The sequence below is a fragment of the Rhinolophus sinicus genome, chromosome 14, assembly GCF_057876585.1.
Source record: "Rhinolophus sinicus isolate RSI-liver-muscle chromosome 14, RSI-T2T, whole genome shotgun sequence".
Lineage (NCBI taxonomy): Eukaryota > Metazoa > Chordata > Mammalia > Chiroptera > Rhinolophidae > Rhinolophus > Rhinolophus sinicus.
Window position 1 is genome coordinate 18,258,202 of NC_142514.1, and position 13,251 is coordinate 18,271,452.

General features: G+C 44.3%; 1 protein-coding gene across 2 annotated transcripts in view; it reads left to right on the top strand.

The window, feature by feature from the left end:
• The window catches only part of ARID1A (AT-rich interaction domain 1A), a 66,265-nt gene that overhangs the window by 24,980 nt on the left and 28,034 nt on the right, over positions 1-13,251 (top strand). For both annotated transcript variants that reach the window (XM_088790630.1, XM_088790629.1), the window contains exons 3-4: positions 1,083-1,535; positions 2,623-2,739. In XM_088790630.1, the coding sequence (XP_088646756.1) occupies positions 1,083-1,535; positions 2,623-2,739 (570 nt within the window). The remainder of the gene's footprint in view (positions 1-1,082; positions 1,536-2,622; positions 2,740-13,251) is intronic.

The window sequence follows — 13,251 nt, forward strand, 5'->3', positions numbered from 1 at the left end:
GTCTTCTTCTTGGACTTGGCTGGCCTGCTGCTTGTACCCACTGAGTGGTGGTCTCTGAAGGAGGTAGGAAGAAAGAAAGGGAGTGACTGAGCACCTCTCCACTGCTACCAAGAAAAACTAATCATAATGTGTGCCCTGGGGATGGAAGAGGCCCTGCACATTTCTCTGGGCTTTCAACATACAGCTGTCTGGTTCAAAATGAATGTTTAGGAGGGACGGGGGGTAGAAGGAAAGGGAAGATTCAACAGTAAAGATGCTAACAGTGCTGTTAGGAATGTTAACATTCTCCTCATTTTGTCTGGCCATTCTCTCTTTATTGTCTTTTTTTGTTTTGACAGCTTTTTCTACCATTTATATTTGAGTGATATTCATACTGAAAATAGTGAGGGACAGAATATAAAACCTAACTTTACAGCAAAGTATGCCTTTAAATATAAAAAAAGATATTGGGATATTGTCGCCTTTTTTTTTTTTTTAATGAGAAAATGGAGGAGAGATGGGGGTGGATATTGTTTGTTTTTTTCTTCCCCCCTTCCTTACCTACCAAATGTATCTCCGTTGCCTAGAATAGTGCCTGGTAAAAGTAAGCAAATAGGCTCTCAGATATTTTTTTGAATGAAGATTATAAATGAAAAAGAGAACTAGAGTAGCGGAGTGCTTTGCACACTGTCTGGGTTACTAAACCCTAGGTTTTCAGTCCGCTGAGCCAGGCTGCTGTTGACTATTCATTGTGGCTAGGACACAGATTCCTAGCGCTTATAAAAACAGTCTAGACCGTGATTTTTTTAAATAGTAGGTTCATTGGTGAAAACAGCTGCTCTTGAACTCTTGTTAAGTTGCCCAAATATTAAATAGTATAAATTTTTTGTGGATGAATGAAGTCTGCTTGTAAACAAACCAACTAGTAACCCAGCTTGGCCATCCTTCCTGGCTCAGTTTAGGCAGGGACGGTAGAAAACCCTGGGCCTTCTAAGTGTGAGGCTTGGCTTGCTTGCTTTCTGTACCCATAGCTTTGGACAGAATATCTCACCTTTCTTCATTTAGAAGAGTCAGTGCTAAAAGTATCCTTTCCTTTCCTACAGATTCCTCCTTATGGACAACAAGGCCCCAGCGGGTATGGTCAGCAGGGCCAGACTCCATATTACAACCAGCAAAGTCCTCACCCCCAGCAGCAGCAGCCACCCTACTCCCAGCAGCCACCATCCCAGACCCCTCATGCCCAACCTTCATATCAGCAGCAACAGCAGTCTCAGCCACCACAGCTCCAGTCTGCTCAGCCTCCATATTCCCAGCAGCCATCGCAGCCTCCACATCAGCAGTCTCCAACTCCATACCCCTCCCAGCAGTCTACAACCCAGCAGCACCCCCAGAGCCAGCCCCCCTACTCACAGCCACAGGCACAGTCTCCCTACCAGCAGCAGCAACCTCAGCAGCCAGCATCCTCGACGCTCTCCCAGCAGGCTGCGTACCCCCAGCCCCAGTCTCAGCAGTCACAGCAAACCGCCTATGCCCAGCAGCGCTTCCCTCCACCACAGGTGAGATGCCTCTGTGTCTTGCCCTGCATGTGACCACATGCAGCTTGGGGGTTGGTGTCATGAGAACTTTGCCATACATACTGGTTCTCTAACGTGCACGTAAAACCCTATTAAACTCGGGGTAATCATGCTAACTGGATTGATTGAACTAATAAAGGCATACATAACCTTCTTAACTGCTTAAAAACCTGTAGCTCTCCTTGCTAGTGAAGAAATAAGGCAATAGAAAGTTGCATAGACAGATAAATTGAAGATAATGGGACTGATTTTTTTTTTTTTTTTTTTAACTAGCATTCAGAACTTGAGCATCCAAATAAATTTTGTCTTTTTTAAAAGCAACACTTTGGGAGGCTGTACTTTACGTTTGTTCCAACTGCCATTCCATTCAGCTATTGCTCAAAATATTTTGGATCCCTTTATATGAAATTGCCACCAGAGCCAACGTCACACTCTTCGGAACACTCTCAGCGTGGCACATCCTTTTCTTTTTTTGAGGGTGGATATGTTTTTTGGAAATAGCTAAAATTCACTTGTAGCCATGTCTGTGAACAAGGTAGGCGATGAGGCCTAAAAATAACAATTTGGGCTCTAGTCTTTAAAGAGCAAAAAGAGGAGAAATAACTGAGTTATGACAGATAGATCCGCTAAAGATTTTGTGCATTGGTCCATTGTTGGAAAAATACCTCATCCCAAGGCAGTAACTTTGAAGGAAGCGGTAGTCATTTTAATGCAAAGGTTCTAGCATGAGTTTTCTGTTGTTTTTTAAATTAATTGGTCTCATGCCTTGATAGCTATAGCTTGTAGTTAGCCAGACTTGAGCATTTCACCCCAAGGAACAGCTCTGTGTGAGTGGTGCTAAGTGGCAACAGTGCCGTCAGACAGGGTCCTACGTCCACTGTTGCCATTCTTGTCTCGAGGGCCACGCCTTGTGTTTTTCTGCTTTCAGATGATACTATGCATCATTGGCCACAGTAGCCTCTCTCACCCAGCTTCCCCTTGGGTGAGAGTCAGAGCCCTTTTACCACGAAGCCAGCTTACCTGCTTTGTCAATACCAGGCCTTCACAGCTTTTGTTTTTCTTGTTTTAGGAGTTATCTCAAGATTCATTTGGGTCTCAGGCATCCTCAACCCCCTCAATGACCTCTAGTAAGGGAGGGCAAGAAGATATGAACCTGAGTCTTCAGTCAAGACCTTCGAGCTTGCCTGTGAGTATTCCTGCCACCCTCTAAAAGATGATGGGGGAAGAGAGGAAAGCAAAGAAAACCAGATTCTGGTTGGATGTTTTTTGGTGGTATTAAGCTAAAAGAACAAGGAGCTATTCCTTGAATTCAGGTTCAAAATTCTGAGTACAAATTTATGGACTGACCTCGTAGACAGTGTCTGTTTTGGCTACCTGCCCAGGGAATAGGTTTGTGATCTCTGTGTAGAGTTTTTTGGTTTTGTTTTTAAATCTTGGACTCTTGGGCGTGGACCGAGGTGAGGGACAGAGAAGATGGAGATGTTGGAAGCATTATCTGTTCTCCATCCAAGTTGAAAGAAGTCTAGGTTGGTTTTTTTTTCCTTAAACGGAATTTTTTTTTTTTTTTTTAATTTTATTGGGGAATGTTGGGGAACAGTGTGTTTCTCCAGGGCCCATCAGCTCCAAGTCGTTGTCCTTCAGTCGAGTTGTGGAGGGCACAGCTCAGCTTCAAGTCCAGTCGCCGTTTTCAATCTTTAGTTGCAGGGGGCGCAGCCCACCATCCTATGTGGGAATTGAACCAGCAAACTTGTTGAGAGCTCGAGCTCTGAGCCCTCCAGCTGCCCCTCCAGTAGCTCAGTGGCAGGTCATTGTCTTCAGTCTAGTTGTGGAGGGCGCAGCTCACTGGCCCATGTGGGAATTGAACTGGCAACCCTGTTCAGAGCTCGTGCTCTAACCAACTGAGTCATCCGGCCTCCCCCAAGAAGTCTAGGTTTTTGTTTTTGTTTTTTGAGGGCTTAGTTTTTAGATTTTTGTCTTAGCATTTAGCTAAGAGGTAAGATATGGGGTGTAGTCAGCATGATTGTCACATTGAGCATGGGCACAATACAGGCAGTTTTTCTGGTTGGTGTTTTGGGTGAATAGGTGCTTTTGTCTAGTAGAGTGCTGGGTGCCCAGATGCTTCAGTAGTATTTATGGAATGGACTCACCATATCCTGAGAAAGGCATTATGATCTGCTGATTAAGAACTTGGGCTCCAGAGCCAGAGTTACTGGGCTTGCCACTGGCTCCGTAACCTTGGGCAAGTTACTTAATCTCTCCACGCCTTGGTTTTCACATCTGTAAAATGAACCTAAAAGTACCCACTTCATAGGGGTGGTTGTTAACATTAAAGAGGTTAATATAGAGAGAGTGCTGGTGCATTGTAGGCACTCCATGAATTTCAGCTATTACCATCGTCATCTCAGAGGGCATGGGAACTGTCCTTGATACCTGAAAGGCAGTTTGCACCATTTAATAGTAGGCTGGTTCTGGGAACATTTACCCTCCGTCTTAGTTCTGTTAGTACATGTGGGCAAGTCAGTCAGGTTCTGCAAATTAATCTCCTGGGCACGGGAATAAAATGGGCTGCTCTGAAATCTAGTAAGACAGTAGGTAGCAAACCATCCATTACAAATCCTGTTTCAGTTAGGAAATGGAAATTCAGCCACATATGCCCAGACAAAACTTTTGAACTTTGGTGGTTCTTGGAATCAAAGCCTCTCTCTTTAGTTATTCTGACTCGGGAGAAAATGGTTTCTGGATCTTTAAGAAATAGGTAGGAGGCAGGAAGCCTCCCCTGGTTTCCCCTTAAGATACCTGAGCTATAATCTCAGCAGGGCAATGTCTGTGGAGTCCCTTCACACCTGTTGTTCTGGCTTCTCACCTGGGTGAATAGCCACTCTCAGATTGGACTTTTGAGACTGTTGACTTTCTCAGCTGAGGAATTGGGGGAGGAAGTGTCTGAATAAGGTGATCCCTCTTTGTTCCGTTCTCATTCATGTCTGTTAACAGCCCTTTTCTGCATCCTGAACTTCACTGGAATGTGCTTTTCTAACCTGATTCAGTCAGAAAGGTGTAACCACTCCCTCATCATCTGTGGTCTGTGGCTGCAAGCTGGGTGAGGTGCTATTGTGGGAAGAACCCAGATTGGTGGATTTCTGCTAGTGCTGTAAGATGCTCCCCGTAAAAAAGTTGCTGCTTGCTCCTAGTGACCTTTAGACAGAACTGTAGTCGGTATGTTTTAGTCCTGAGAAACCTTGCATGCAAACACATTGCATGTCTTCTAAGGGTTGAGAGCTGTGTACTACTGAACACAAGAGCTTCTGATTTGACCTACTGAAGTGAAAGTGCTGGCAGCTCCTTGGGCCCAAGGGAGGGTTGTTCCTGGGCAGCCTATCACAGGGATCATTCCCAAGTTCAGGCTTCTATAGATTCATCCAAATGGATCATTTGCTCCGTGGTAGAAGCTCCATGTGGGAGGGGAGCTGGCTGGGTTATTGGCATCTTGTTTGTTGAATTGCTTTTTTATCCCTCTGCTACTTGGACTAAGAAACAGAAGGTGGTTTTTCTTTGAAATTTTGGTTTGATGCCAAATTTGGCTAGCCAGGCTGGGAAACAGTCACATCTGAAGAAACCAGAAGTTGGGATTCCCTGCAAAAGGCCCTCTCCTTTCTTAAGCAGCGCTGTTCAGGGATCCTGGGGTTTGCCAGTTTACTCCTTCACTCCAACACCGATTTGTGCTCGGCTGCAGAGCGGATGCTAGCCTGACTGGAGGGCAGCCCCTCCAATTTCCACATCGCCCTCCTCACTCACTCACTCACTCACTCACCTTATCACTTAGCCTGAAAAGCATTGTGATTGTGACCCTTGATTTAAAGACTGTATGGTTTCTGATCCTGATTATTATAAAAATTAGAGTTTGAGAAGTTTTTTGCTCAGCTATTAATTCCAAACTATTTAGCCACTAATATCCTTATTATGTTAGCCCTCTATTTAAAACCTCAATTATTTTTCATTAATCTTAGAATAAAATCCCACCCCACTTTCTGATTCAATAGGCCTGGAGTAAGGCCTGAGAATGTGCCCTTTAACAAATACCTCCATGCCGCTGATGCTGCTAGGCCAGGGATGGCACTTTGAAAACCTCTACTCTGTCCTTTTTGACTCTCTGTCTTGCTCTCAGCTTTCTGTTTCTGTAAGGCCCCGTGCTTTTGTCCTGCTTTCAGACCTTTGCACACACTCTTCTCTTTGCCTGATAATATACGTTTCCTTCCCCCTCCTCTTCACATTTCAGACTTCATCTTCAAGTTCATTTCTTCAGAAAACTCCTTCCTACTCAAGCTTCATAACATACTAAGTAACTCAGCTTAAATAACTTCTGTGATGCCTTCACTGACTAAAGGCAGTTTTTATTTTATTTTATTTTTTTCAAAAAACCTGCAATATTTAAGACATAAAAAAGTATAAAGACTAATTCAGTGCCTGCATATTCATCTTTAGAAACCAAATCTTGCTGACATAGAGAAAAGCATCTTATATAGCCCTCTGGGATCACTTATATATTCTTGTACCCAAAGAAGTACTATCTTGTATATGAGGTTTCTTTGTTCCTTCTTGCCAGAGCATTTTGCTGATACATCTACTTATGTGGGTTTCTTCTCCGAGGTGGTAATTTCCTGGAGGGCAGACACTGGATTATTGACCTCTGTGCCCCCAACACCTATCACGTGACTCCCAAGGCCAGTGGTTCTCTACCTTGGCTACATGTTAGAATTCCCGGGGGAGTGAATGATTTTTAAAACCAATGACCAGGGTTCATAGAGTTCTGATCTGTTTGATTTGGGATGGGGCTTGGGCTTTGGTATGGTTAGAAGCTGTCCCAGGTGATTCTGATTTGCAGCCTCAGTAAAGGTCCACTACTCCAAACTATGTCAGGTTCCACTGCTGTGACACTGTCTTAGCACGCAAGCTTTTGGTCAGTGCTTCTCTCAAGTGTAATTTCAATGACTTATTGAATGCAAGCTCTGTGAGGGCTTTAAGACTCGCTCTGTCTTGCTCATTGCCATCGTGGTGCCTGACACATAGTAGGCTTCAGTTCACTGAATGAATGAACCATTACATTGCTCATCCAGAAAGTGTCTGTCTGACGGGACAGCATGACCATTATGGCCCGACTGTAGTTTTCACTGCTAGGGCCAAAGCAGGTATTACAGACTGTTATGGGAAGGTCCAAACTCCATTTTAGAGGATGAGTTGATTTATTTGTACTTCCTGAAGAAGTTGGGGTTAGCGTTTGTCATCGGTTTGTACAATAGCTGCCACTTCACCTTATGTTAAGAAGGTTCTTGGAAAGGGATGGGTGCGCAAATCTCTAGGTATTGCATTAACTCTTTAATTTTCTTTATTTTGGGGCAAAATCTTTAAGGGACTCTGAAAATTGGTGTCTGAATTTTGATTATAGTCATATTTTGAGAATGACCAGGAGTTGCATGTTTGAAAGCTTCTGTTTAAGTGTATGTCGTTTTCCTAGAAGGATGAATGCTTCCCAACTTTTTCTTACTGAAACACACTTGTAAATTCACATTTTAGTCGTGAAAGTGTACCTGATTTAGGGTTTCCATTCAGTGGTAGAAAATGGGTATAAGATTGAAAACCCTGATCTGGAGAGGTTAGCTAGGTCAGTACTTCTCAAACTCGAGCATGTGTTAAGAATCACCTGGAGATTAAAACATAGATTACTGACCTCTAGACCGAGAGATTCTGACTTAGTAAGTGTGTGGGTGGGTCCCAGGAATTTGCATTTCCAGCAAGGGCTCAGGTGGTACCGGAAGTTGCAGGTACTATACTTGAATAATTGTGAGTTCAGGTGGTCCTTTGAAAAAAGAAGACAAAAGTTACTGGACTGGGAAGCCCGTGGTAACTTGAATAATAGTGGTGACTTCCACAGTAGTTTGACCTTGATGAGCTGAAGGAAATGCTGTTGGTTGAAAGTGGTGGGAAAAAAAGAGACTAGGGAGAGAAGGGCTACCTGCGGCGGTGGCCTCAGTGCAGTGTTTTCCTGGGTTAAGGCAGCCCTTGAACTGCCGCCACCACCCTGGGAGCATTCTACTCTGGCACCCATCACTGGATTCCTTCCATAAGTTGGTCACCAAATCCTCGTCTCCCTCAGAAATGGCTTTTGAATCTGGTTTCCCCTGTCCTTCTCTACTGCCGGTTTTTCAGGCCCCTGTTATCTCTCACCTGGTGTCTTGCCACAGCCTCCTGACTGTTCTGTTTCTTTTCCTTCCAAATTGACCTCAACATAATCACCAGAGTGATCACCTTAAAAAATCAAACCTGGCAAGTAACATTACTGCTTTAAAACCTCTGGCTACCTATTACTTACAGGTTTTTAAGCCCAAGGGTGACATACAAGTTCCTTTGTAATCTGGAGGATGAAGATATTAAAAAAAATATTTTTTGAAGTAGGTGAGTTCCCTGTCTCTGGAGTAAAACCTGGTGCACTGTTGGCTGTGGGTGTTATATAAAAGGCAAGTAGGCATTAGACAAGGGTTCGGCTTTGATGACTTCTGAGGTAACCTGAACTCTTAAATCTGTGCTTCTGAATATGACATGCTTCCTACTCTCAAGGATCCTCCTGTTTCATTAGTGAAATAGATAGAAAAATGTGCACCTAAACGTTACTGTGAGTGCTGTCAGAGTTTGGTGAAGTCAGTGATCCATTTATGTCTAAATAGTTGAGGGAAGACATCACTGCAGAAGTTTAGAATGAGCTAGGTATGAAGGTACTTGGGTGGTTGGAAAGGAAAAGAACAGCGGAGCAGAGGCCAGGTGGGGGTGGGGTGCAGTATAGATAATGTTTTGGGGGCTGGTCAGGATCAAGCTTCTTGGGGTGGGGAGTGACAGGCAGGAAAGCTAGATCACAGGGGTTGGGGCTCTGGTGGGCTAATAAGTAAGCCTTTGGGATTTGATCTTGCAAGCCTGCCGACATGTAATTAGGGCAATAACATGATAAAACTAAGGTTTTTTTAAAAATGGTCCATTGGTGTGTAGTATGGTTTGAAAGAGGGCAAGTCTGGACGGGGCTAAGTTAAACTGTTGAAATACATCTGGCAAGAGATGTGGAGTTCTACCCCTCCATCTCATTTGCATGCTACGTAGTCCTAATTGTGAGATGTGCAGGAAAGAATTTATAGAACTGAGAACAAGTGGACTCTGTCGGGTGGAGAATTTAACAATTTTGAACAACAGGTGGGAAAAAAAGAAAGAAATCTCATTGGCAGAAAGAGAAAGGTTAATAGGAAAATTAATTTTTGAGGAGAAATCAAGTTCCCTATAGCAAGATGTTTAAAAACAAGTGCTTAGTTACTACTAGTTGGAGACAGGAGACTGAAACTTGGAGTAAGATCTGAGTCTGAATAGAGTTTGAGAGTTGTCTGTGCAGTAGTTAATAGTTAAACCATGCAGGCCGCGGAGTAGAGAGAATGGAGCCGGACGGAGGCCTGAACAATGCCTGCAGTCATCGTGGAGAAGCGCCCAGCATACAGCCTGAGCGATCGGAGGACGACCGGCATTGTGTCATACTTCTGGAAGCCAAGGGAGGAGAAAGCTCGTCCACATCCAATTTATATTTTAGGGAATATAAAGTTGGATTTGTCGTGGAGCATATTATTTAGGATCATTTTATGTAGGGAGAGGACCTGCTGTCTGAGGACTGGAGGAAAGGAAACGAGCAAGGCAAAGGTGTCAAGACAAAGAGCACCCTTGAAAGGCATTGAAGGAGGAGGCAGCTGAGTCAGCCCAAATGCCTCAGCATTGTCTCAAGACCTGCATCTTATAAGGCAGATAGGGGAAGATGATGGCAGGGTATTTGGAGGGTATAAACGGGCACATCTTTCGGGAGTCAGGAACCAGGCACTCAACTGAGTTACCTTGTAAGGGACACTATACTGAAGAAGACCTAGGAGCTGCTGTTGAAGATCTAGAACATACCTGCTTCCTCTGGTTAGGTGGGCGTGGAGGTTATTAATGCAGGGTGAGGTGGAGAACAGGATTAGGATTTTTAATGTCTGTTAAATTATCTATAGATACTCTTAGCACTTGGGTTTCCAAGCCCTTCTTTAGATTTGACTTAACAACATAGTAGCTATTAGCACTCAAATTTTACTATTGTGATGTCAGACCCTGAGAGTTTGGGTTATAGGGATCTTGGAAGTGAAAACGGGAGGGAACTACCGTGTTTCCCCAAAAATAAGACCTAGCCGGACCATTAGCTCTAATGCATCTTTTGGAGCAAAAATTAATATAAGACCCGGTATTATGGTATACTATGCCCAATCTTATAAGACTGGGTCTTATATTAAAATAAGGCTGGGTCTTATATTAATTTTTGCTCCAAAAGATGCATTAGAGCTGATGGTCTGTCTAGGTCTTATTTTCGGGGAAACACGGTATGTTCCTGTAGAACCTGAATCTTAGAGGGTAGAAATGAGGCCGAGAAAGGAGCTACAGCCTACACCAGTCCTCATAGAAGGGCGAGAATTGAAATATGCTTTACATAAGAAGAAACTAAGGGTCAGAACCAGGATTGGAATCCAGCTTTCTCTGATATTTCAGATGAAGTACTTCCTGTAGCGTCCCACCCAGCAGAGCAAAGACATGATCCATCTGATCTTCTCATGTTCAACCAAAAGCCCAACCGTTTGCCATTTAACATTTACTAGACTTGTGCTCAAAAAAGGAGTATAAATGGATTTCCATTTGAGTTTTGTTTTCCCAGACTTCCTTGTAATGGAGGCACAGATGGGTTGTGAAAAGGGCAGCTGAGGGGCAGGGAGGGGTGCGAGAGGGAAGATGCCAGAATCCATAGGGCAGGCCTGCTGGAGGAGCTAACCAACTAGGAAGTCACCTCAAACAGTGGAAAGTTGACTAGCGTTTGGTTCTTTGGTTCCCCTTGTGTTTGTTGGATGGCAGCAAGCCCTGTTCTATGCATTTCTTCTTAGAACACAGTGTTCCGATAAATGCTAACTTCCATCAGTTATAGTCTTGTTACTGAAAACACGTGGTCCATTATCTAGCAGCACAGACATCACCTGGGAGCTTGCTACAAATGCAGGTTCTTGGGCCCCACCCCAGCTTTATAGAATCCAGCACTGTTAACACGATCCCCAGGTGATTAATTTGTCTGGTTTAGAAGCAAGGAGTTTAGACCCCGAGAGCTGAGACTAAAGTTTTCAAACCTGGGGATTTTGAAATACAATTAATTTTACCAACTGTGCCTAGTAAAATATAAATAATCTCTGAGTGTGGGGGATGGGAGTGGGAGATCACCCCCGATTGTTTTGTGGGTGCTTTTGGGGCCCTTGCACCTCACGCCTACAGTCCAGACCCCATTTTGGGGCCATCCACAGCTCCCAGCATTCTTCTGCAGCTTCATCTCTGGCCACACAGGTGTGTACCTTAAGCTCCTTACAATTCTTGGTCCTTCCTGCCATTTTCCTTTTGCTTAAGATGTCCTGTGGGTTGTCCCCCTGACCCTTTTGCTTTTTTAATGCCCAGCAAACTTCTACTTTGGCTTCAAAACCTACACGAAATACCGTCTCGAGGACTCCTTAATTTTCTTCAAGCAATTTCTTCGTGTTGGCATAGCACTGTGCTGGTACTTCTGTTTGAGAACTTAGGTCTGTATCTGACACCTGTATCAGGGAGATTACTCTGTGAACCTTTGTTGAAGAGCCCCTAGGTTCTTGTTACCTGAGCTTGAGGGCCAGCTTTTTGTCATCTAGGTTTATTGGGAGGAGTGACAGAAATCCTCTAATGGCTAAAAAAATTGGAATGTTTTAAGGATTTTGATTTTATACTGTGTGTGTTCTCTTTTGTCACATTTCATGGTAAAAGGAGGTGGGGCCAATGGTTTTTGCCTAGGTTTTTTATAGCTTATTTTCAAAGGGGTAACAGAAATGCCACTAGCAGTTTGGATACCCAGAGAAATTAGACTGTTCTGAGGTTGATGACCTGTTTTCCTTATATCTGACTGTGTGTCTGTGCTTGTTCTCCTTGAATTGTAGCCCAGGTGCTCTCACAAAGTCTGAAAAAGGAAATCCCCCTCCCTTCACGCCTCGTCATATCTGCCCAGACTGCTCAGAGCAGCGTGTACCCTGTGCAAGTGGCCGTCCTTTCTCTAGAAAGCTGCTTTCTCTGGCAGGGCTGGCCAGTCAGCTTCTCCATCTTAGTCACGCTGCCCCGGCCCTGATGCTGCCTGGTGCCTGCTGGAACCTGTGCTGCTTGCAGCAGATGATTGTATGCTTGTTCCTGGGCCCATTTCCTGTTTCTATTCTAGTCGCTGGTGGCTCAGCTCTGCTTCCTGCCTGTGTGTCTCACACAGATTCCTCTTGCTGGAACCTTTTGTTTTCTTCGGAACAACTTCAGTCTGAATACTAACTGAGCTTACCTCTAGTGTGATAGCTCCTGGGGTCAGTTACCTACTGAAGACTGGTGGGCAGGACCCCCCACCCCCACGCATATCACTTGGGTTTGACTTTGTTTTTTAGTTTGTCTCCAGCCTGTAGGAAGTTGGTGGTTGCCAGAAATTGTTAAGAGGATAAACTGGGATCTTGTGCAGGCCAAACTCACCCCACTCCTTAGCTGCTCAGGGCTGTCAGGATTGGTGTGGCCTGGTTCTTTTGCACCTGGAGCTTATAAACAAACATAATTCCTGCTGCTGAGGAAGACACTTAGTACCCTGTCTAAACACAGGCCTCCCTCAAGCCCAGAGAACACTTACTTTGGTTTGGGCAGGTGATGCCATCCTCAGCAGAGTAAAAGCTTGTAAAGAATAAGGGATGGAAAGGAAAGCATGTGCTGACTCAACCTTCCATCTTGTGTGAGCAATTCAACCCCCCAGCTTAAGAGTAGGAGGGAGAAAGTGCAGGGAGGTTGTAAAAAGGGAAGTGAGGGTGGTTGTCCTGGACAAATGTATTTTAAAGTTCTGAGGCTCCCCCATCTTGCCTGTTTTCCCCAGAAGGCACTGGCTTAGCAGAGAATAATGCGTTGTGAATAATTCTGTTCTTTCTCCTTCACAAATACTCTTGGGTTCATCTGATAATACTGTGTCAGAGTGGTTTCTACACTGAACCCTAGGCCTATGTATGTTTAATAGAGAGGGATTTAATATAGGAAATTGGGCTTATAAAATTATTAGAAGGATTGAGGGAGTAACTACGAGGCTTGTCCTACAGGAACAGCCCTAGACCTAGATTTGACCCACCAGGGGAACTCTTACTTGTGAGCCACTGTCAGATTGATTGCTCTAAATCTGCTATCCAGGGATCAGTAAGCTGGAACCAAGAAGCAGTAGCTGCTGCCATCGCCAGAACCAGCACCCAGTTAACTGGAAGATGAAACCAAAAATGCTCCTGCAGAAACAAGTGAAGGAAACAGAAATATAGTCTCTGCCATACTTTGATCTAATCTTGAGTCTGCTTCTAATTAGCAGAACCTGAATTGTATCCAAAACCCATCCACACAGCATTCTGGGAAATGTAATTTTCAGCTTTTAACTACAATTAGGGAAAGAGCAGAATGGAGACAGCATAAGCTAGTCCACAGAAGATTTACCACACTAACACAAGTACCACCACTCCCCTTCACCACCCCCCACTTTACATATGAGGAACCCGAGGCCCAGAAAGAGTAAAGGACTTGGCCAAGGCCATTCAGT